The sequence below is a fragment of the Drosophila mojavensis genome, unplaced genomic scaffold (assembly GCF_018153725.1).
Source record: "Drosophila mojavensis isolate 15081-1352.22 unplaced genomic scaffold, ASM1815372v1 contig_36, whole genome shotgun sequence".
Taxonomy (NCBI): Eukaryota; Metazoa; Arthropoda; class Insecta; order Diptera; family Drosophilidae; genus Drosophila; species Drosophila mojavensis.
In genome coordinates, this window is record NW_025318858.1 from 194,278 (window position 1) to 214,377 (window position 20,100).

At 38.8% G+C, this 20,100-nt stretch overlaps 5 protein-coding genes across 7 annotated transcripts; 1 reads left to right on the forward strand and 4 right to left on the reverse strand.

Annotated features, from left to right (window-relative positions):
* Positions 1–4,873: 4,873 nt before the first annotated feature.
* Positions 4,874–5,598, reverse strand: LOC6575554. The gene is made up of 2 exons (XM_002001527.4): positions 5,511–5,598; positions 4,874–5,448 (listed from the first exon to the last, which is right to left on the reverse strand). Exons 1-2 carry the CDS (start codon positions 5,589–5,591, stop codon positions 4,948–4,950), a joined length of 582 nt encoding a protein of 193 aa, XP_002001563.2. The 5' UTR covers positions 5,592–5,598; the 3' UTR covers positions 4,874–4,947.
* Positions 5,599–5,601: 3 nt separating this feature from the next.
* LOC6575555 lies at positions 5,602–7,236 on the reverse strand. The gene is made up of 3 exons (XM_002001528.4): positions 6,296–7,236; positions 6,018–6,231; positions 5,602–5,939 (listed from the first exon to the last, which is right to left on the reverse strand). The coding sequence occupies exons 1-3, from the start codon at positions 7,104–7,106 to the stop codon at positions 5,732–5,734; spliced, it is 1,233 nt and encodes a 410-aa protein (XP_002001564.1). The 5' UTR covers positions 7,107–7,236; the 3' UTR covers positions 5,602–5,731.
* Positions 7,237–7,316: 80 nt separating this feature from the next.
* Positions 7,317–10,114, reverse strand: LOC6575556. Its single transcript, XM_002001529.4, has 6 exons — positions 9,833–10,114; positions 8,551–9,418; positions 8,451–8,492; positions 8,292–8,393; positions 8,111–8,222; positions 7,317–7,574 (listed from the first exon to the last, which is right to left on the reverse strand). The coding sequence occupies exons 2-6, from the start codon at positions 9,323–9,325 to the stop codon at positions 7,367–7,369; spliced, it is 1,239 nt and encodes a 412-aa protein (XP_002001565.1). The 5' UTR covers positions 9,326–9,418; positions 9,833–10,114; the 3' UTR covers positions 7,317–7,366.
* A 147-nt stretch (positions 10,115–10,261) lies between these two features.
* LOC6575557 (RNA-binding protein 7) lies at positions 10,262–11,229 on the forward strand. Its single transcript, XM_002001530.4, has one exon. It carries the CDS (start codon positions 10,360–10,362, stop codon positions 11,116–11,118), a length of 759 nt encoding a protein of 252 aa, XP_002001566.1. The 5' UTR covers positions 10,262–10,359; the 3' UTR covers positions 11,119–11,229.
* On the reverse strand, positions 11,129–19,994 carry LOC6575558 (TOG array regulator of axonemal microtubules protein 1). Of its 3 annotated transcripts, XM_044008800.1 has the most exons (9): positions 17,879–19,993; positions 16,135–16,482; positions 15,537–16,015; positions 15,399–15,477; positions 15,284–15,317; positions 15,049–15,223; positions 14,776–14,990; positions 14,640–14,718; positions 11,129–12,937 (listed from the first exon to the last, which is right to left on the reverse strand). In XM_044008800.1, the coding sequence occupies exons 1-9, from the start codon at positions 19,739–19,741 to the stop codon at positions 11,404–11,406; spliced, it is 4,806 nt and encodes a 1,601-aa protein (XP_043864735.1). In that variant the 5' UTR covers positions 19,742–19,993; the 3' UTR covers positions 11,129–11,403. The 3 variants fall into 3 exon arrangements, with proteins under 3 accessions (XP_043864735.1, XP_043864734.1, XP_032584665.2); XM_044008799.1 differs by having other exon boundaries at positions 14,640–14,712; positions 15,049–15,317; positions 17,879–19,994; XM_032728774.2 differs by having other exon boundaries at positions 15,049–15,317; positions 17,879–19,994.
* Positions 19,995–20,100: the final 106 nt, after the last annotated feature.

Genomic DNA, 20,100 nt, shown 5'->3' on the forward strand with positions numbered 1-20,100 from the left:
AGTGGCAGCAGAGCGACATTAATTGCGAATAAAAGGGTATTCGCTCATATAGATAACCACTGGCAAACAAGTGTGCAAACAGCCATACGGCTGAACGATGCACTTCACCTTGAGCTGACGACATTTGTGACACTTGCATCGGCGTTTTATGCGTTAGCACTCACTATTGCTGTTGTTTTTGTGGTTGTTGTTGTTTTTGCTGTGGTTGCATTATTCCACAAATGGGTTGGCCTGCCGTTCTCAAAGCTTTACTGCACAAATATTTATACACATGTGTGAGTGGACAGTTCTATACCCTGAACCCATTTAAAAAACAGGAATTCAGGGTATAATGCTTTTACCAATACGAATGCAGCAGGCAGTAGAGAAGCAGGTCGATCTGGTTTAAAATATGTTACACAAAAAACTTCAATATTAAAACTTTCAATATTAAAACATATAAAATTTCATCAATATTTCATGAATCCAGAATAAAAATTATTTACCAATATAACTACAATATTTTAAGTAGGATTAGGGTATATCCTGTTCGGTCATTCTTGCCTACTAAAGGGCCATTTGTTTTTATTGCAAACTTGCCTTTATATAAGTATATGTATTGTATAGGCAGCGATCTGTGAGCTTGTGTAAGTGGAATGGGGTCACTAGCCAGCAGCCGATAAAGTAATTTATTATTGTAATAAAGGAATGCCCGAGCGATAATATTGCTATACGGGAATTGAGCTGTACTGATTTATGATTGAGTCGTCACTGCTTTAATTGTTCTTGTTATATTTCAACAAAATAGGTATATGTATATGTTATTATTATAATTTTTTATTTCCGATATTTATTGCTTGCTTATGTTATTATTATAATTTTTTATTTCCGATATTTGTTGCTTGCTTAGCAGTTCATTTGTGGTATATGAAATAATTACGTTACTAAGGCAATAAAAACCTGTCGGACTTAAAAAGTCCATAAACAACCGTTTGTCAATTCCTAATTATGAACGCAATTCGCTTGAGTTCCGCACCGATTGCTATTTAAATGAATGAAGTGTATTTTTATACGGAAAACTAGTTTCAGCATATGTATACATGTTTGTTGACATCTTACAATGCAGGTCTTTCGAGATTTGAACTGATCTCAAGCTGGTTCCATTAAGTTTTCTCTAGAAGATTTGCATACAAATCAAGCAAGTTAAAGAATGTATGCTCACAACTAATACAATCCACAGCTTATACAATTCAGCTCATACTGCAACGTGTCCCATCGATTTTAACTGATAACAAAAACAAATAATTTAATATGAAAGTCTTGTCTGTATTTAGTAAAGGCTTTCGATTGAAATACCAACAAAACAGAAACAAACAAGTAAGAAGGCTCCAGTCGAGACTGCTCGACTAGGAGATACCTTGAACCCTCCAAGCTGATATTCTAATCATTCTGCACTTCTTCTATGTACACATACATACACATGCACTTATAAGCACGCGATCTGCTAACTGCGCAGTAAGGAGCGGCTGCTCTTGGGCTGCGCTGCAATGTGGGCAATATTATGACAATTTATTTGTTGAATATTTTCTTTTGTAGACATACAATCTTAATGAAACTTTTAGAGCGTAAGCATATGGTTAAAATGTGTGTACATTTCAAAGCTCAAGTCTCTAGTACTTGAAATGCGTTTTTTACAAATTGATGGCGAAGGGGGCGTGGTATCCAAAATCTGTAAAATACAAAATCTTTGTGTCCATTAACTCTATATACAACGCAAATTTGAAGTCTCCAGGTATAAAAGTGTTCAAACTAGGCTGAAAAAACCAAGTCGATTTTTCGATTATTCTCGATAAAAAGTTATATATACTTTATGGGGTCTGCGATGATTCCTTCTGCCTGTTACATACTTTTCACAAAACCATTATACTCTGATTTCCCATTTTCAATGGGTTCAGGGTATAATAAAAGGAATTAATTGATCAGTAAGTCAAGTTTTTACGTATTTCCATTGGTCAGCTAGCAACAGGGCTATAAATTTCATTAAACTCTCGCTTGTTTTGATAGTATAAATTCTATTGAATTAAGAGATTTAAAAATGAATAAAACAGCTTTGCTGTCGACAGTATGGCTTCTCTCTAACTTCAACAACGTCAATTCCTCTACGACACAATTCTTAGTAAGTGTGCGAATAAAGTGCGAAGCTGATTGATATGCCATCAAATCGAATGATTTGTTCTGTGTGGATAGCGTGATCTATAAAAACGTTTGGCTAAGCTTTGGTCAATAGATAACGGACGTTATCAGGTCGCCATAAATCATTTTATAATTTCGTGTGCCATTTGAAAAAACGAATACATTTCATAAATTTTTTATCTAGTCCACAAAGAAAAAAAAACTGAAATAAAATTAAATTATATATATTTATATATGCACTTGTGTTACGACATGGCGCACGGCCAGACTGCGTGATAGATATGATGCGTATTTGTGCTTGACCAAATGGAAATCGGATAATATGAGTCACAATTAAAAATTCACTTATTAAACGAATGGTATTCAAGAGTGTGAAATTAAAATGTTATAGACGAGTTGGAAGCCAAGGCTACTCATGTTTATGTTGTTCTCTTTGCGGGTGGCTCATTTTTTATTGTGTCAATTAGTTTTATCGCCAGCCAAATCAGCTGATAATTACGACTGCTTCACTATACCAAAAATATGATTATTAGTAGTGTTCATTGTCAAGTGGCACATGAAATATAATCTAAAACGAAGCGAGATATTGAATTATCAATTTTACAGCTGTATTGTAAATCATGTTATATCGAACATTACATTACTCTATTTAATTAAACAACCGCTTTAAACGAATATACTAGCTGAGCTAAGAACGGATCTCACTAGGAAATACCCTAGATAAAGCTGTTAAGCTATATATTTTTAATTTTAATTTCTGCTGTTAAGTTTACTAGAAAAATGGTTTAAAAATAATTATATATACTAGCACAAATGTGGGCAATATAATATTAACGTCAATATCGACTAAGAAATACCCCTTATCGTTTTAATTGAATAAGTAATACATTAAACGGGAATATTAAATGGAAATTAATAATATTTAAATATACTAGAAATAATTATTTTCAGTTTGTGTCTAAATTTACTGTATTTGTAAATATAGGGTGTTTTAATTGAAATGCAATGGTCCTTATCGAATGCATGTGTCAATCTTAAGTCACACGAAAGGCAATTTACAATACAATACAATACACATACAAAAGTCAAATTCATAACAATATTAATACTAATAATGAGGAATAACAAAATAATTACAAAAGGCAAAATTGCACTCAAAACATTTTTGCAGCCTTTTAAGCTTTAAAAAAAAAGTAATGTGTGACGGCAATAATACTATAGTGTATTAGCTTTTTTTTTTTAGAATCGTGGTAGGCAAATGAAATGATTTCCTTCGCAATTATAAAAGAAAGTGCAATTCCGTCTCCTATCTGTATCAGCATCACAGAGTATGCTGCTTTCTTCTTTGAATGCTGGCGTTGACGTTGGCGTATTCCGTAGTCCAAACCGTACACGCGAGCCCGATTCTTTACGTCATATTCGCACGCGTCTCCCAAGTGATCTTTTTGTTCTTTGGCTGATTAGCACATTGAACCAAAACTCATAGAATGCTAAAATCCAAAAAAAGCTCCGAGCTTGTCGCAGTTCAGTATCTACTCAACTTTTAATTGACAATTTAAATGGACTAATTATTTGTATTATGTTTAATTATAAATATTCATTATTGAATATATAAGTGGAGCATAATTAGTATAGTTGATTAACATAAACAAAGCATAGTACATACATACATATATGTAGTATATATATGTACGTTATGCTCAACTAGATCCTCAGTTGTTTTTCTTTTGCACTTATAAACTGATTATGAGTCCCTGATAAGTCATTTGTTGGGTTACGACGTTAAAAAACGGTGATAATATACCCTTTGTTATATGCATGGTATATACTAAATGCATGAATACATATGTGGTATATCTTTGCTTCTTAAAATTGACTCAGCTTGCAGACTTTTCCGTCTTTATATTTTCGAAAATATATAAGATAAACCGAATATCTATGTACATGGTTAAGTACAACATTCGAAATGTTCTTTTGTGATGATAATATATATACGTATGAAAATATATATGAATATCCAAGTTCAATTAAGGAAAGTTCATTCACTGCTAAGTCAATCATTTTAAGTGCTGTGTCTCATGGTTAGAAAGTTGTGCTTGAGCATTGACACTGTGAATGGCGATTTATCGATTTCTATATCGTGTATATATATTTACATATAATTCCCATTTAGCTATGTGCGTGTGTATCCAAAATAGGAAAATAGGAAGACTTAGAAGTACGGCCGCAGCTGTGCAACCCATATAGACAAAAGTTCAAATTTACTGATAATGATATTTATTCCCCTGCTAAATTTTGTACCCTTCCATAAAATAAAAGAGTAAATTAGTTTTATACAATGTCTGCCCGAGAGTTACCTTGGTATAAGCCTTTTCAATTTGAAATTTTAAGTTTTATAGGGGTTTACTCATGTATTTATGGACTATTAAAATTAATAAGGTTTCAAGAAAAAAAAATATATTTTCTTAAGATTTTTAATCATATAAGCACATTTTTTTTTGCTTACTAATTTTTTTGTCAATTTTATTTTAAGCTACAGCCGTCAAGTATGCTACATATTTTGTCCGCTTAAGTAGGTGAGTTGCAGTGACAGGGTATATTTGTTTGAGCATTAAAACTTAGATAAAAATATGTGTTCGTTTCAATTAATTAGTTACATATTAAATACAAATATCAACAAATGAGTTTATTTCACCCTTGCTTTGTTTTTATTCTCTCCATGCCAAAGATATAAATAAAAATGTTTTAACAAATTGGTAAAGTTTTTTCATATGTTTACTCAAGTCGACCACAAGGCTTTTTTAAGATTTTTCCTTCAATGTTGTACGTGGACAATGGATGCATTTGAGTATTGGGCAATTCCTCAAGCAAAGCACCCATAACCGTGAATGTGCCTTTGGCCTGGTATAGCACGCTGAGAAGAGGGTTTTTCGGATTGATGCGCATGTTGTTCATTACATAGACTCCTTTTTTCAGAGGACAGCTGAATGTATAGTTGCTCTGCTTCAGCATGTTATCCTTGACAGGCTTGAAGAGTGGAACAGCGTCAATCATACCCTTTATGGCGCATAATTTGGTCGTCATGTTGTAAACAATGCGCTTACTTTCGTTGGGACTTTGTTGTACTATTAATAGTCTCGCGACAGGGGATGCAACAGGATCGTTAATGGTAGTTATAGATGCGATGCCATTTTGGCTTGAAAACGTCATATTAACAACAAATCGTGGGCGGTCATCTGTCCAGTTTGAGGAAAGCAAATTGATGTAGTAGCATTTCTGAAGTGCGGAAGTCATAATAAATATCAATTAAAGATGGAATTGGATGTTTGTATATATACCTCTTTGCAATCGACTTCCGAATGCAATGCTATAACTACCCACACTGTTGCAAAGACCAAAAAGTCGGATATCACATTCATAGCCTTCTCGTCTGCTTACAGAAAACTCAATGAGTAAAGTCTGCATTTATTTAGCCATAAATTCAAAAGGTTCATTACAATTGTCAATCATAATTAGCACTAATCAGTGACTATTATTATTTCCGTTGTAAACAAAATAATTATTCTAAAATTATTTGGAATTTCTGTGCTAGTCGTAAAATTTCAATTAACTTGCTGTGCACTCGATTTGAACTTGTACCCTTAAGCACCTCAGACAGTTCGAGATCAATCGCAGAGGAATTGATCTGATCCGCCAAAATAAATCGGGTCATGAATATAGCATGAGGCACTTGAATGAATGCGATGCGTTTTAACTCAGCAGCAAACCTAGAAAAATAAAAAATGAATATTTAATAATGTTTTTATTCACTATATTCTATATTCTATATTGCGAATTTGTCTTACGTCTCGTAGCTATATGCATTGGTATTTACGCCAATTTTAGTCAGAGTATAAATGAATGCATTGAAGTAAAATTTCAGTAAATTATAGTAATTATCCTCTAGAATACGCGTTGATACGCTTGTAAACAGAAATGCTATTAAGTCATGCACAACAGAATCGTACTGTGCTGTTTGAAAGTCGATTATCTTCAATTGCGTGGGCTGTCCGGAATGGTCTGTAGAATTGCAACAAAAGATTATCTTTCATATAAGCTCAGATATATTTGAATAATCACATACCATACTTGAACATTAAGTTCATTGTCCATAGATCTGAGTGAATGACAGTGTTAAATGGGTTATTTTCGATTGGCGGTGTTGCAAGAAATGCAAAAAATTCAGTCGACAATTTCTTTATCGACTTTATCGTGGTCTCATCATTGTTTGTGGCTTCTTTGATATCTGCTAAAGTTTCCGCTATCATTGTGGCCTTCGCCTCGGGTGCTGCTGCATGCCAGTCGAACTTGTCAAAGAATGGACGCACTTTTGTTTCAAAGACCTTCGGTTTCTTCAATCGTAGTGCAATTGTTAGCGCATGGAACTGCGCCATGTAATTTAAGGCAATTTGAGTGTGGAGCAAGTCGAAAGGTCGTAGCCTCTGACCCGGCACATAGTTATCGTCCCGCAGATCTTCCAAAACTAAAATTGCGTCTCTGTCAACAGTTTTGGCATTTTGGCTTAGGGATATGCGTGAGCCAAAATACTTGGCGAAGCCATCGAATTGCATTTCCTTGTGAATGCCCGCTTCCTCTTGCAAAGCGATCAAAGCCGGTGCCAATATCTCGTAAATTGCATTCTCAGCTAGGCAGGTGCGCTCTGGTTGTATAAACTTCCAATATTTTAGGTCTGTTGGCGGCACTTTAGCCACCAGCCGCTTATCAAACAATGTTCCATTAGCGCTGCGTACTAGAGCACGTATAGATATTAAAACACTGCCATAATTCTCACCCGGTTGAGTTAGACTATCCACTTCATAGGAATGGAGGCAGGCACCATTAAGTGCAGGCTCGATGACCTGACCTAACTGTTTAATTATTGGCAACTGGCTCATATTGGGAAGCAACCGCACTGCAGTGCTGCGTGTTGCTAACTTAGTGAACAATTTAAATCGACAAAAGCTTCTGTATACAGAAAAATTATTGTTGATTTGCTGCTTATCACTGCGATAACGCGTGGAAGTGGCTGAGTGCTGATAACTTTTAGTTTCAGCTCTCTTTTGCTATTTTTGCACTCCCAAATTATAAAGTAAAAGCCGAAAAACTAAGGCAGTTAACTTTTAATAAATTTATGTTTACAATAGAAGTTTATAACTTATTCAAATATGTTAAACTTTCTTGCCAATCGTATGATGTCTCTGAGTTTATTCATAACTTTCTCACTTCCTTTTTTAGTTATCATCGTCAAATCAACGTCTTTGTAGTCGCTTGGTAGTGTATTGTTGTCGGCCAAGATTACCTTAGTCATAATCAGAGCATGTGGAACCTGTAGAGGTGCCACACGTTGCACTTCCTGAAGGTAACTGTAAAGACCAGTTTTATTTTACATATCCGTTAGAATCCATCTAAAAATCTTTATTTGTTAGTTGCTGTTATTTGTGTGCCCCTACGTTTTAATAAATTATTATTCTCATATTATATTTCTTTGACATTCATAATTTTATTTTTGGCATTAATAAAGCTAGGCGTTTGTTTATGACAACGCCACATGTTAGCATTATAAAGCTTTGTACATAGAGTTTAGCTCTGTCACGTAAATTTTGTTTTAAACAGGTTAGTTTGACCGTAGAGGCGTATCTAATGATAAAGCAAAAACGCATATTACGCAATTGCTTCTGTTTGGGCGAAACGTTCTTATCGGACTGATTGATATGCCCCTTAAAATGTTAGATTATTCGCAATTTTTCGCTGTTAAAACAAATATTAACCGAAATATATACAAAAATGAATACGTTTTAATCTGCTTTTGGCTTGGGAAGCTGTTGAAAACTAAATATTGTTCTACTTGCTAGATTAACTCTTATAAAACTTATATTTTTATGATATTTAATATACTCACGCCTCATAGTTGTATTCCCTTGTATTTACATTTGCCTTTTGCAATGCTTGGATGAACGCTTCATAATATATGCGTAGAAAATTATAATAGTTTTCCTCTAATACGGGTGTATCTATGATAAAGAATAGTTTCATTATTTGATAAATTATTATTGCACATTATTGGTGTTTTCAAAACTCACCCACACTTGAGAGGAGTAAGAAGATCAAGTCGTGAATCACGGACTCATATTGAGCGATCTGAAAGTCCACAATTTTTAGCTTAACGGGAAGTCCAGTCTCATCTAAGTAATAGCTAAATACAAAATATCTGCTAATCAATAATCATTATTCATTCTTACCATATTTGACCATCAAGTTATTTATCCATAAGTCCATATGAACTAACAAAATAAATTTTTATGAAATGCACCTTCAAAGATTCAAAGTACAAATTTTTACCTATAGAAGTCCAAGGACCATCATTCACATCGTCCCCTGTTTCAAATTCATTAAATAAATCCTGCAATTTCTTTACACCGTTAATAATGGTCATGTCTCCGTCGGCGATATCCTCAATATCCCTTATGGATTCGTCTTTTAACATATCCTTAGTATCAGCTTCCATATTTTTATTCATATCGAATTTCTTGAAATAGGGTCGTATTTTAGATTCAAAAACTGTTGGTTTCTTAAGACGCAGGGCAATGGGCAAAGCATGAAACTGTGCCATGTAATGAAGAATAAGCACAGTATGCTGCAAATCGTACGGTTTATGTCTATTCCCAGGCTGAAAGCCTCGAATGGTTAGGTTTTCCTGCACGAGAACCGCGTCTCGATCAACTTTATTGGCTTCCGGGCAAAGTGAAATGCGCGAGCCGAAGTAACGTGGAAAGCCATCGAACAGATTGACAGGCAGAACACCAGATTCAAGTTGAAGTTTCTCTATTTCGGGTGCTAAATACTTATAGACAGCATTTTCCGTGATGCAGGTCCGTTCCGGTTGAAATATTTGCCAATATAAATCGTTGGTGAGTGGCGGTAATTTTGCTATTAATTGCATATCTTTGAGCACATCATTCGATTGCCTAAGTTTTGCACTTATAGCTAACATAAGGCTTCCATAATTGTCTCCGGGCTTGGTTAGATATCGGCTCTCATAGGATTCGAGTTTGTCGCCTTGCAAAAAGACTTCAATCACTTTGTGCAAATCTTTTATTTGTGGCACTTCTCCCATTCTAAATTGGCGCTGTATCTGTGTATGGCTATGCCGACTTGCACTGACTGAATGAAATCGGAAAGCAACAACGTCCCGCTTTTCATAGCACAGCTAGTAATGAAGGAAACGTAGATAATAAAAAAATTTAAAAAAAGATTCGTTCTAGTGATACAGATAAAAATTAATTGTAAACGAATAGTTGCAATTGTAAATATGCCATTTTATACCCTGTAACTAGAAATAATAGCAAGTATAATTGTTTTGTTAAAACTGACATAAGCCGATGTTTACTATCATCAGCTGCCGAATCTATCTATCTTCGCTAGCCTATTTGCCAGCTAATAAATTCAAACATTGACAGAGAGAAAGTCTCTCTCAATTTCATTTGAGCTACATCATGAAAATTCCATATAGGCAGTGCAAATTTCGATATGTAAATAAGAGTTATATTATGAGGCGACATAAACTTTCAATAGGACAAATTATAGAGAACACAGAATAATAATAATATAAGAAATATTTTACCGTGGCTTATAGGGTAACATCCAGTCAGGTACTGCCGCGTCGTGCGCTCTTCTATGTTTGCTACTACATGCGATTGTTGATTAAGCACTACTTTTGATTCAAGTCGTATAATGGTGATAAGACATATCAGTTGAATAACCCAATCAGCTACGACAGTTACGGCAACGACAACAATTAGTACAATCAACAAGCGAATGTTAAGAGACTCCTTCCGTGCTATTCTAAGCATGACAGACATGTAGGCACATCATATAACAGCAAATCACGGCATGACTACTTTTTCCTCATAATTGGCTACATACTTGGGTGAATATCAATTTGATTATCAACTGTATTTGTGTCTTTTACCGGCCATTCCATTTTTTAAAAGTACGGCAGCCTTTGTACCAGCTGAATACGGTCACACTTGCTATGTACACAGTTCTGCTGCCATTGTTATCGATATATCGAGCGCAATCGAAAAACTAAGTCTTAATTTTTTTGTAACAAATATAAGCAAATTGTATTCTTTTTTAAATATACTTTCAATGGATCATCAACTTGTGGCTGCCATTCAACAGGCAGCTCTGCAGCAACAAATTTGCAATGCAATGGGTATGCAGCTCCCATTCCCTCAAGGTGTACCAATGAATTTCGTAGGCGGTGGCTACGGTTATGGGTGCCCAGAAGGAATGCCTTCCTATCCGCTGTTTGACACAGAGGAGGTCGACGAAGAGGATGAGGATGATGAGGAGCAGGTTCGCACTCTGTTTTGCAGCAACCTAGACGAGCGCGTCACGGAGGAAATATTGTATGAAGTGTTTCTGCAAGCGGGGCCCATAGAAAGCGCGCGAATACCACTGGACAATACAGGGCGGCAACGTAATTTCGGGTTTGTTACTTACCAGCACAAAATCGCGGTGCCTTATGCAGTAGAGCTATATCAGGGCTTGGAACTATTTCAAAAGAAGTTGATTATTCGTCAGCAATGCCCAGAGAAACCGAAGCTATCAGCGATGGGGCAAGGTAGAACTCGCAACCCATTTTCTCAAGATTTCTCATCGCCTGCCCCGCCCGTGAATGAGCAATCAGGAGGACAACGGCATGTCCGACATAGTATCCAGGATGGAATGCAGTACGCTGGCCCCCAAAAGAAATATAATAGTGATGCCCGACGCCGCAGCGACAGTGCTGTCATTGACCGTAACAGACCCAGACATCAGCACCAACAGCACCAGCAGCACAACAATAGTGGGGGTAACCGCAGATCTGATCAGAGATATAATCATGGTAGAAGGTTGCTGTAAGCTCCTTAGGTTAAGTTCATTGTAACATTTATTTGTATAAGTCTAATAAGCTTAGATATATTGCACTGTACAAAAACAATTTTACCATAGAATAAAGTGACTTGATTTTTATGGGATCATATCACTTGAAACTCCGCTTCCACGAAAGGAATATTTAGTCGAACAGTGGTTTAACGGCAATTGAAAGCAATGACCATGTACATCAATGAATCAAGAGTATAAACATCGAAAAAGTTCAAAATAAGATGATTGCTATTTACATAAAAAACTGTCTAAATTAAGTGACTAGCGTGTAATGCTTCTTAAAGTTTTCTCCACATTTCGATATATTCGCGGTGGTATGACCTCCAATAGCAAGCGCTGATAGCTGGCGTGCTCTGATAGAGCTCGGAACAGCGACTTCGCATAGCTACGAGTTTCGAGACTGCCCTCAAGTAGGAGGTTCGCACCGACAGTGAAGAACTTATCACGATTTTCACGGCCCATTGAGTAGATGCGATCGCAGCCCAAACGTTCGACCAGTCTAAACATCAGCTTCGCCGTCGTAGTGCGTACTACGGCATTCTGATGCTGAGCTCCTTTGGCTGCCAGTATGTTGAGAACTTTCGCAGGCTGGACGTGATCCACCATCGACTCTAGGGCGCGGGTGGCATCTGCACGCAGGAATCGGTTTGTGTCCGCCGTGCGGTGCAACAGGGCGCAGACTAGATCATCACATTCTAACTCCAATGATTTGAATTTCAACGTATATAGTTCCGTGGCGACCTGACAAGCTGCTCGAGCCACTTGTGAGCGCAGATTACGAACGGAACGAGTGAGTTGAATGCATGTCATATGCATATGACTATCCAGAAAATCCGCATGGTAGCGGATCAGGCGCACCATGCTTTTCAGGCCGGTTATATTTACCTCCCAGTTATTCGAGTCCAGTTGATCAAATGTCTTGAGTAAAGCCTCCCGTGGTTTCTCAAAGCTTGACATAGTGGGCGGAAACAGCTCCGTCTGCGACATCTTAATGGCCTGTTTAACGGGGGAGACGCGTCGCTGACCACGCAATAGATATGATGTTTTCGACTTTTGTTTCAACGGTGTGTGTTGTGTCTTCGCAGGCAACCGATTGGTCTGATCAAAGTGAGACCCGATTTGAGAGCTATTATCAGTTGTGCTGGTACTGGTGTCCAGAGAATCTTGCTTTGAGTTGGGCCGCCGCCCATAAAGCGAGTCGAGTGAGATACTGCGTGAGTGTATGGCCCTATCGTCTTCTAGGATTTCAGACTTTTTGCTAGATGAGATTCGAGAGGCCGATGGGAGCTGTGCTTCATTGCTCGGTGGTAGCTCTGGTAATTTGTGAAGGGCCACCGCCTCTACTTCTGTTGATTCAAGCTCATTCTGCATATCCTCAACAACGACAAAGCTATTGGCGCTCTCAATCTCCTCTTCAATAGCCAGCGATTTCATGGATTGAGCACGCGACATTTGTGGCGTTGCATCCTCGAGTTGAGTCTTAATGCTTTCCGTTTTGCTTTGCAGGCTGCTAACGCTTTCATTCCGTTTCAAAGCGGGCTCCTGGCAGGGAGACTCTGTTTCTTCCTCAATGTCGTCGACTACTAGCTCCCCGAATGGTGTTTCTAAATTTGTTGCGTCCATTTCAACAGAGAGAGACGTGGTCTGCTTGCCCACATCGTATGATTTAGCCGAGGCGGTTGACTTTTGAGAATAGCTTGTTGATTTGATCGATAGGGGAGAGCCTTCTCCGTTATGATTGCTTGCCTGTGGCTCGATGGCTGTTGTAACTTGACTAGGTATTTCGGCCTTTACTCTAAAGATAAAAAACAAAATTAGTTTAATCGAAGCATTTTTAGTTCACATTCACACTAAAAGAAAAAACTCACAGCTCTACTTGGGGGAAACCCTCATTCACGAAAGTTTTGTCAACTACTTGAGGTGGGTCGAGCACTTGCCACGTCACTTTATCAGCCACATTTGTAGCCGTTTTATCAATTCGCATTGATTTTCTTCGCTTGGTGTGACAAAGACAACACTGACAGAGACACCGATCATAAGATATCATTGCCTTTTCCAATACATATTCCCTAACTGTATGGAACGCGTTGCGAAGCACGACCAAAAGATTTGCGGGTCGACCGCCACAGTTAAAGAAATTTGGCATTTTGCTAGCTATGCTAAATTCTTGAAGTTAGTCTTGAATAAACAACCTAGTTATAGAAGTACATTCCGACGAGGAGCCTGATTAAAATGTATTAATTGTAGCACTAGCATATGGCCTGCACTACTTGACCACTTTAAGCAACAACGCCACTTTACAAACTGTTTGCAATGGTTCGTAGGACGTCGGGCTGACCACCTCTTCAATTCTCCCACCAAAAGGGCAGAAACGCCCAATCCACAGCGCCTTTTATTTCCATTTCAGGGAAATACAACTAAACACAACTAAAGTTGCAAATGTAAAACAGGACATTGCGTTTTCCACAGTAGCCAAAGCCCACACACATTCACAGAAAGTCAGACACTTCCAATACAGCGGGCACCCCTGAATATAGCTAGCTATACATATTCCTATGTATATTATATGTGTATATATGTATATGTATATAGCTTGACGACGACTACGAGAAGCTAGCCATTGGCCTGCCTCGGTGCCTTCACTGTTGGTATTTACAGTTGGACTTTCTGCTTTCAATCGAGCGCCTTCTTAGTCATGTTCGGGTTTCTTCGTGCGTCTGTCACGAAGGCCGTAAATAGAAAACAGTTTAGCTTCAGACTGTTTGACACTAGGTACCCTACATGCAACTATAGTGTAAATAAGTAAAGCTCTATTCTTGGATTGACATTTCTTAATAAATTGAAAATAGGACGAAAGTAAATAAAATTGTTAACTGAATCAAATAATAGGGGGAAACTGTATTCAATGGGTATATGCGGTTAAATAAATAAAATAAATGGGTGTTTCGTTTTTGTTATTAATATATCAATATATATGGTTAACAAACTATTCAATATTTCGCCCGTTGCATAAAATAAAATAATTTGCGTTGCAAGCGCAGATATAATATTGATTAATTTTGCAAAGGATGGTTCAAAAGCACCTAGAAACGATGACTAAATAGAATAACATGCGTTACACAATCAGGCTGTAGGTAACAGGTATTTGTAGTGGTCATTTGAAGGTTCGTTAGGGCTTATATTGGACATCCTGTCCCTGATGAATGTTTCAGCGCGCATTTAAATATTTAGGTTAAATAACGAATTTGTTTGCGCTTTGATATGGCACCTTTAAGGTGGCGATGTTGTATGACGTGCCCAATTTTTGGGGTCAACAACTACATTATTTTTGCTGTGATTTTCGATGAACGCATGGCGACACTGCTCCAATATTAACATACAATCTATATACGAATTATACCAAGCACTTGATAATGTTAAATTAACTTAACTTGGATTAATAAAGCGGATTAAGGGTTTGTTTTGAATTAGAATAATTTACGAGTTGATAAACTTACTTGAATTTAGAACCATTTGGAACATCTCTGTTCAGCGCTGTTTCCAGTTGCTGATCCTTTAATTTTGCTATTGCTTTTGCTTAGAAGAAAAAAAATTATTATAGCTTGGGCAGAAGCTTGAATTATTTATATTAACCTTGAGATTGACTGCTTCTCTCTAGCCAATTCTGTTCCACGTATATTTTTTGTCCGGCTGGCTCCTTTTGGACTTGCTGCTTGAGACTTTTGTGCACACCGTGATTCACAATCGGATGATCTTTTGTATCTTCAAAACTGTACGTACATGGCTTTCGTTCTATATTGCGCATAAAATTGGTAATAAAATCCGTTTGTCGCTTCATAATTGGAAATCTATACAAAGATAAGTGTGGATGAGTTAGCATGACAATTGGAAATACTTTGCCATTACCTCGAATTTTGTCGAGCCAAACGCCTATTAATGGCCAAATTACAAGGAGTCAACTGTATGAAACTTCCACTGCCACTGCCACTACTGCAGGACGTTGTCGTACTGTCAGTGCTCCTGCCATCCATTGATGATTCAGAGTATGCCTTGGCTCCCAGGCGACGCTCCATATAGTTAGCTGAAATGCCAAACAATTTATTAGGCATATATATTGGCCTAAAGACCCAAACATACTTACAATTAGTACAATACATTTTTTTTTTGAAAAAGTCCTGGAAGAAAAAATTGAAATTGAAAGTGTAAACAGTTCTGTTACATGGTCTGGGCTATTTGTTTATACGAGTTGAACTTACATTAGAGGCGCGAGACATGTCTAGCGCTTCGGGCGGGGAGTGGAATGAATGTCGGTGCAAGTTCTCGTCTATTGGAGAGCTATAAAATTCAAAATAGATTTGAATAATTCACGTTAAACTCAAATAATATGAATTAACCTTTGATTCGTCATGTCCTCTGCATCTTTGCTTTCCTGCAAACGCTTTTTATTGGCCAATTGCTGGCGACGTCTTTTAACGGCATTTGGTGACGCAGAGCCTTCGCCTTGCGTGATCCAGTCCACATCTGCACCAAAGCGCATTCGCCCAGCTTGATCTGCCTTATGGAATGTGTATAGGACGGATCCATCAGTTGTAATTATGGGCAGCTGGAGGCGGGACAAACGCATTTTCACAGCTGCCAGCAGCGCAGGTCCTGACTCTATGCTATCCACTGTCTCGGCAACAATTTGCATCACCTCATCCACCGAAGATATATCAGCAAGTACTGAAAATACCTCTAAGGCTGCTTGCCGTACGCGACGCTTGCGATTAAGTGCAGCATAGGTCACTTGAGCTGCGAGGATGTTTATGTCGAAACATGTGCCGGGAAAGGACATCAGCGAGTAGATGGACATTTGTAGCGCGTGATCCCGAAACTGATGATCGATTAAGTTAAGAAAATATAGTTCTTAGTTAAATATTGCAAAAAAAATCTGCTAAATTTGTTCAAAGCTCTATTATAATCTAAATTAATTGACTAATAATGAAAACTTACCTTTGAACTCTTAGCATGAAGATACTCGGGCGCAGTCAATTTAGCGACTATAGTGCCTGCTGGCAGGCGCTGCATGAGGGCTTTGCACACACGATTTGCTCCAGCGTTGCCTTGGCGACAGAGACCGGACAATATTTGTGGCGTCCGTTCCTCTAAGTTGTCCAGTGGTAGGCGTGAAATGAGATTAACTAGAACCTCGCGCTTCAGCGCAGCTACCTCAAAGTGGCGCTCCGAGGACAGTAAGGTGCGCAGCAGGCTATCTAGATGGGGCTGCACTTTCACTAAGTTGCTGGATGTGCTGAGAGCTATTTCAAGCTGGGCTACACCCTGTAAACGGTTGCGCCAATCCTGCTTGGCAAAAGGAGATTAAAGGAATGGATTAATGTAGCCGCAAATATATTTTATGGTCAAGTGAGCTACTGGGCTCGAATTTCTGAGTCATTTCAATAATTGCAGCAAAGGAGGGACTATTGTTTCTACTAAATACAATTGGAGCAAGCTGTGTTGGCAACGATAACGTCGCTTTAAATAATTTCCTGACTGCCCCATGCTCCGTAGCTGTTTTTTATTCGCGCCCTTTTTGTATTCTGTACGCGCTATAATTTTTGTTAATGTTTTATTATTTTTGTGCCAGTGTTGACCCAGTTTTCGGCACGCTCCATCGGTCCCCACTCAGACCCATTCCAGCATGGACTGCGTCTCCATCAGCAATGCTTCTTGCCATTTTATCGTCCTCTATACATGCTGCTACTGAGTTATTGTTGCTGTTTTTCTCGCTACTAAAATATCGCGTGCATTTAAATGATTGGCCGGCAGGACTCCGTAGTACTCTGCAGCAGCTACCAATACTGCAAAAACATAGAATGCACCATGACTAAGACGTCGTAAGTTCATGCACCACGTTCTCAAGTTATGACATATATATATATGAGGGCGTGAGTGACTAGAAGACATTCTGAAATCTGTTTCGAGAATATATTCGAGAAAGTTGTGTCCCCTTCAGCATAATTTGTTAATCTCAACTCTAACAATATACTTAAAATATAGTATAAATCGACTTGATGCGAGTAGAAAAAGTTTTATTACGTATGAAAAATGCTTGATATAAATGTGCGTTCAGGTCTAGATAAGCACAGCTACAGATTATGATCTGGAATATTTGTACTTTATTGGGTCGCTGTAGCCTTTTGTGCTTCCCATTAATCTTACCAAAATCAACGGACATAGGGTATAGAAACGGCTGTCGGATTCAAATTACCAAAAGTCACTTAAAAAAGTTTGACGGGAAACGCACTCATAAATTCGACGTAAAAATGTAGGGCCTTTTGAATTGTTCACGTCAAAAAATTAATAGGTCATTGGTACATGGGGGCACACCCTCGTCTATCGATAAACAGAATTGTTCTGCCATTAATATGTGTGTGTGGCCATTGAGTTTTGGTAAAGGTTCGCCGGTATTTTAATAGCAATATAGATGTTGTAGTTGAGGTAATGCGTGTCGTGTGTGTACAAAATTTTGGTGGCTGCCATTATGAAGGCGCAAATTGCGAGCGCATATGAAACTGTATATATCCTAGTAACCCAGTTAGCGTACGAAACGACCGCCGGCCATAGGAATAGCGTGCGTTTAATATAATTATTTTTTTAATTTTTATAGGCCAACACAAATATGACTGCAGTAGATTTACCAGAATATATAGTGAAATATTCATACAGAACACTCAAGTTGGACGTATTTACTTACTCCTGAACGCAAGTCCATGATAGTTTTATAGTTGACAATGTCCAGATCCTCCCAGCTAGTTGGCGTAGCTGGTGGGTCTGCTTGCACAACGGTCGTGATTCCAGGTGGAGTAATTAATTCGGTGGTGACGCTTTCGCTTCGTCTCAAGGACCGAGGCGAGGGATCAGTATCCCGCTGAAGATTGTGTAGTACTTCGATCTCTTTGTGTGGTACTTTGGGACTGGTTGTTATGCTACCTGCGGGACTGATGCTACGACTACGATAAGTAGGAGAGACGTCTCGATTAGGGGAGGCATGTGTCGTAGTTGCATTTGTTTTTTGCGTGGCCTGTTCTTGGTCCTTTAGAAAAGTGTTGTTTCGCTGTGGCGATTGTGCACTTCTGGGTCGGGGCAGGGGCTTGGTATTATCGCTGGGAATCTCCAATGTCAAAGCTGTCATTTTGAAAGCTTCATTCTTGTCTTTGTCTGGTTGCTGTTGTTCCTCTAACACAGAAGAAGTCTGTGGCGTATTGGTCTGGTGTCCGTCCACGTCTCGAACAGGGTTATCGATATTGTGCGTAGAGGAAGCTGCATCACTATCGGGTGTGCGCATTTTAACAACCTCTCCACCAAATGTTACACGTTTCAAGCCACGAAAGGGAGTACCAATATTAGTTTCGTTCACTTCCTCCAGTTCTGAGTCGCTAATTATCTGTAGTATCCCTGCATCCATTTCTCGTGGCGGCTGTGCGGGGAGTGGACGGCACACAAGTTCCGCTGATTCTAAAATGGGGCTATCTATCTCTTCGGTCTCAGTTTCTGCCTCTAGAATTCGCATGGTAAGTGTGTCATCGTTGATTTTAATTTCCGTTTCCATAATCACTTTTCCTTTCTCTGGATGTGGGACCTCTTGCTGTTCCTGCGAAGTACTCGGCGCTCGCCATGTGTGCTCCCGAGGTAGAGCTCTCCAAGCGCCTGTATTTGCACCTTCAGCTCGATGGGACTTATTCAATATTCCATACACGTTGCACAGTTGATTAAAGAGGGACAGACCATCTACACTTTGCACTTCGTCTAAGTAATGTTCAAACTCTTGCACACCCAACAGCTCCCTTATTTTGGCCAGCACCTTCAAAATAATCTCCTGTTGTGTCTGTTGACGTTGCAAACGGTCTACCAGGCGCTCCATAACGTGCTTTACTATAAAATGACGTTGTGGCGTGAGCAAAATCGATTGTAATAATGGCGGCAAGGAGAGCAGCACTCCACAGCCAAGCCGTTCATCGTAGATGGAATGCTGGCTTAACCCAGTGTCCAATATCTGGAGCATGACCATCTCCGGAGCACTAGTCTCTGACAGGTAGACTCGCAGGCAGTCAAGTGCACCCTTTCGCACAGTCGGTGCCTGATGTCCGAGATTTTTGATCAAATCAATTAAAAAATGCATATTATGCTTGTCAGCCTTAGATCGCATCACCATCAACACGTCGACAAGGACGCGTAATGCATGTTGGCGCACCTGCCACTCGGGATCCTGCAACCTTTCATGGAATTCGGTAAACATTGCGGCTGGGCAAATTGTTTCCGGCAATCGACGCGTACGTAAAACATGCTCCCACAACGAGGTTAGCTGCACAGCAGCTCCCGCAGTTTGCTCATAGCGTCGTTGCATTTTGTTTGGATCTGCACTGTTATTTGACTGATTGCTGTTGTTGTCGTTAATGTTAGTGCTGTTGTTGTTATTGTTGTCTTTGTCCTCGCCAATGACATTGTTCGTTTCACTTAAGTGATAAGTGTCAGTCTCGTTGGCGTCGCTATTCCCATTACCTGGATGAGTTGTATTATACGAAATGTCTTTTCGCTCCAAAATGCGCTCAAAAAACATGACGAGCCACGGTTCCTCGTCTATTTCATATATGTTGTCGTCTGCTTCAATTATCTAACAACTTGTTTAAGCTTGCATAGAATACTTTTCTTCACTTAGTTTTTAATTTATAACTGTCACGCACGCTTGCATCCGGTGCAAAGCTTTCTATGACTCGCATTTACATTAAGTCCAATGTCACATTTGCTTTGGAACGTCCACCATTAGATGTCTGGTCCTTTTTAGTTACTAGCAACGACTGCAACTCGAAGCCGATGGATATGCCTTTTTGTAGTAAACTAGCTAACTGCACGAAGTGCCGAAAATTGTGAAATAACCCCAGTATTATTTCGTTAGTCACTGCGCAGGTCACAATCCCT

What these genes read in the sequence shown, in the direction of transcription:
- LOC6575554 (XM_002001527.4), bottom strand. Translation starts at nt 5,591, where the DNA reads ATGAATGTGATATCCGACTTTTTGGTCTTTGCAACAGTGTGGGTAGTT. An exon ending in CGGAAGTCGATTGCAAAGAG is followed by an intron (nt 5,449 to 5,510) that starts GTATATATACAA and finishes TCCGCACTTCAG; the next exon opens with AAATGCTACTACATCAATTT.
- LOC6575555 (XM_002001528.4), bottom strand. Translation starts at nt 7,106, where the DNA reads ATGAGCCAGTTGCCAATAATTAAACAGTTAGGTCAGGTCATCGAGCCT. An exon ending in GAACTTAATGTTCAAGTATG is followed by an intron (nt 6,232 to 6,295) that starts GTATGTGATTAT and finishes GCAATTCTACAG; the next exon opens with ACCATTCCGGACAGCCCACG. An exon ending in AATGCATATAGCTACGAGAC is followed by an intron (nt 5,940 to 6,017) that starts GTAAGACAAATT and finishes TTATTTTTCTAG; the next exon opens with GTTTGCTGCTGAGTTAAAAC.
- LOC6575556 (XM_002001529.4), bottom strand. Translation starts at nt 9,325, where the DNA reads ATGGGAGAAGTGCCACAAATAAAAGATTTGCACAAAGTGATTGAAGTC. An exon ending in TAACTTGATGGTCAAATATG is followed by an intron (nt 8,394 to 8,450) that starts GTAAGAATGAAT and finishes GCTATTACTTAG; the next exon opens with ATGAGACTGGACTTCCCGTT. An exon ending in CTTACTCCTCTCAAGTGTGG is followed by an intron (nt 8,223 to 8,291) that starts GTGAGTTTTGAA and finishes TCTTTATCATAG; the next exon opens with ATACACCCGTATTAGAGGAA.
- LOC6575557 (XM_002001530.4), top strand. Translation starts at nt 10,360, where the DNA reads ATGGATCATCAACTTGTGGCTGCCATTCAACAGGCAGCTCTGCAGCAA.
- LOC6575558 (XM_032728774.2), bottom strand. Translation starts at nt 19,741, where the DNA reads ATGTTTTTTGAGCGCATTTTGGAGCGAAAAGACATTTCGTATAATACA. An exon ending in ACATGTCTCGCGCCTCTAAT is followed by an intron (nt 15,318 to 15,398) that starts GTAAGTTCAACT and finishes TTTTTCTTCCAG; the next exon opens with GACTTTTTCAAAAAAAAAAT. An exon ending in TTGGCTCGACAAAATTCGAG is followed by an intron (nt 14,991 to 15,048) that starts GTAATGGCAAAG and finishes ATCTTTGTATAG; the next exon opens with ATTTCCAATTATGAAGCGAC.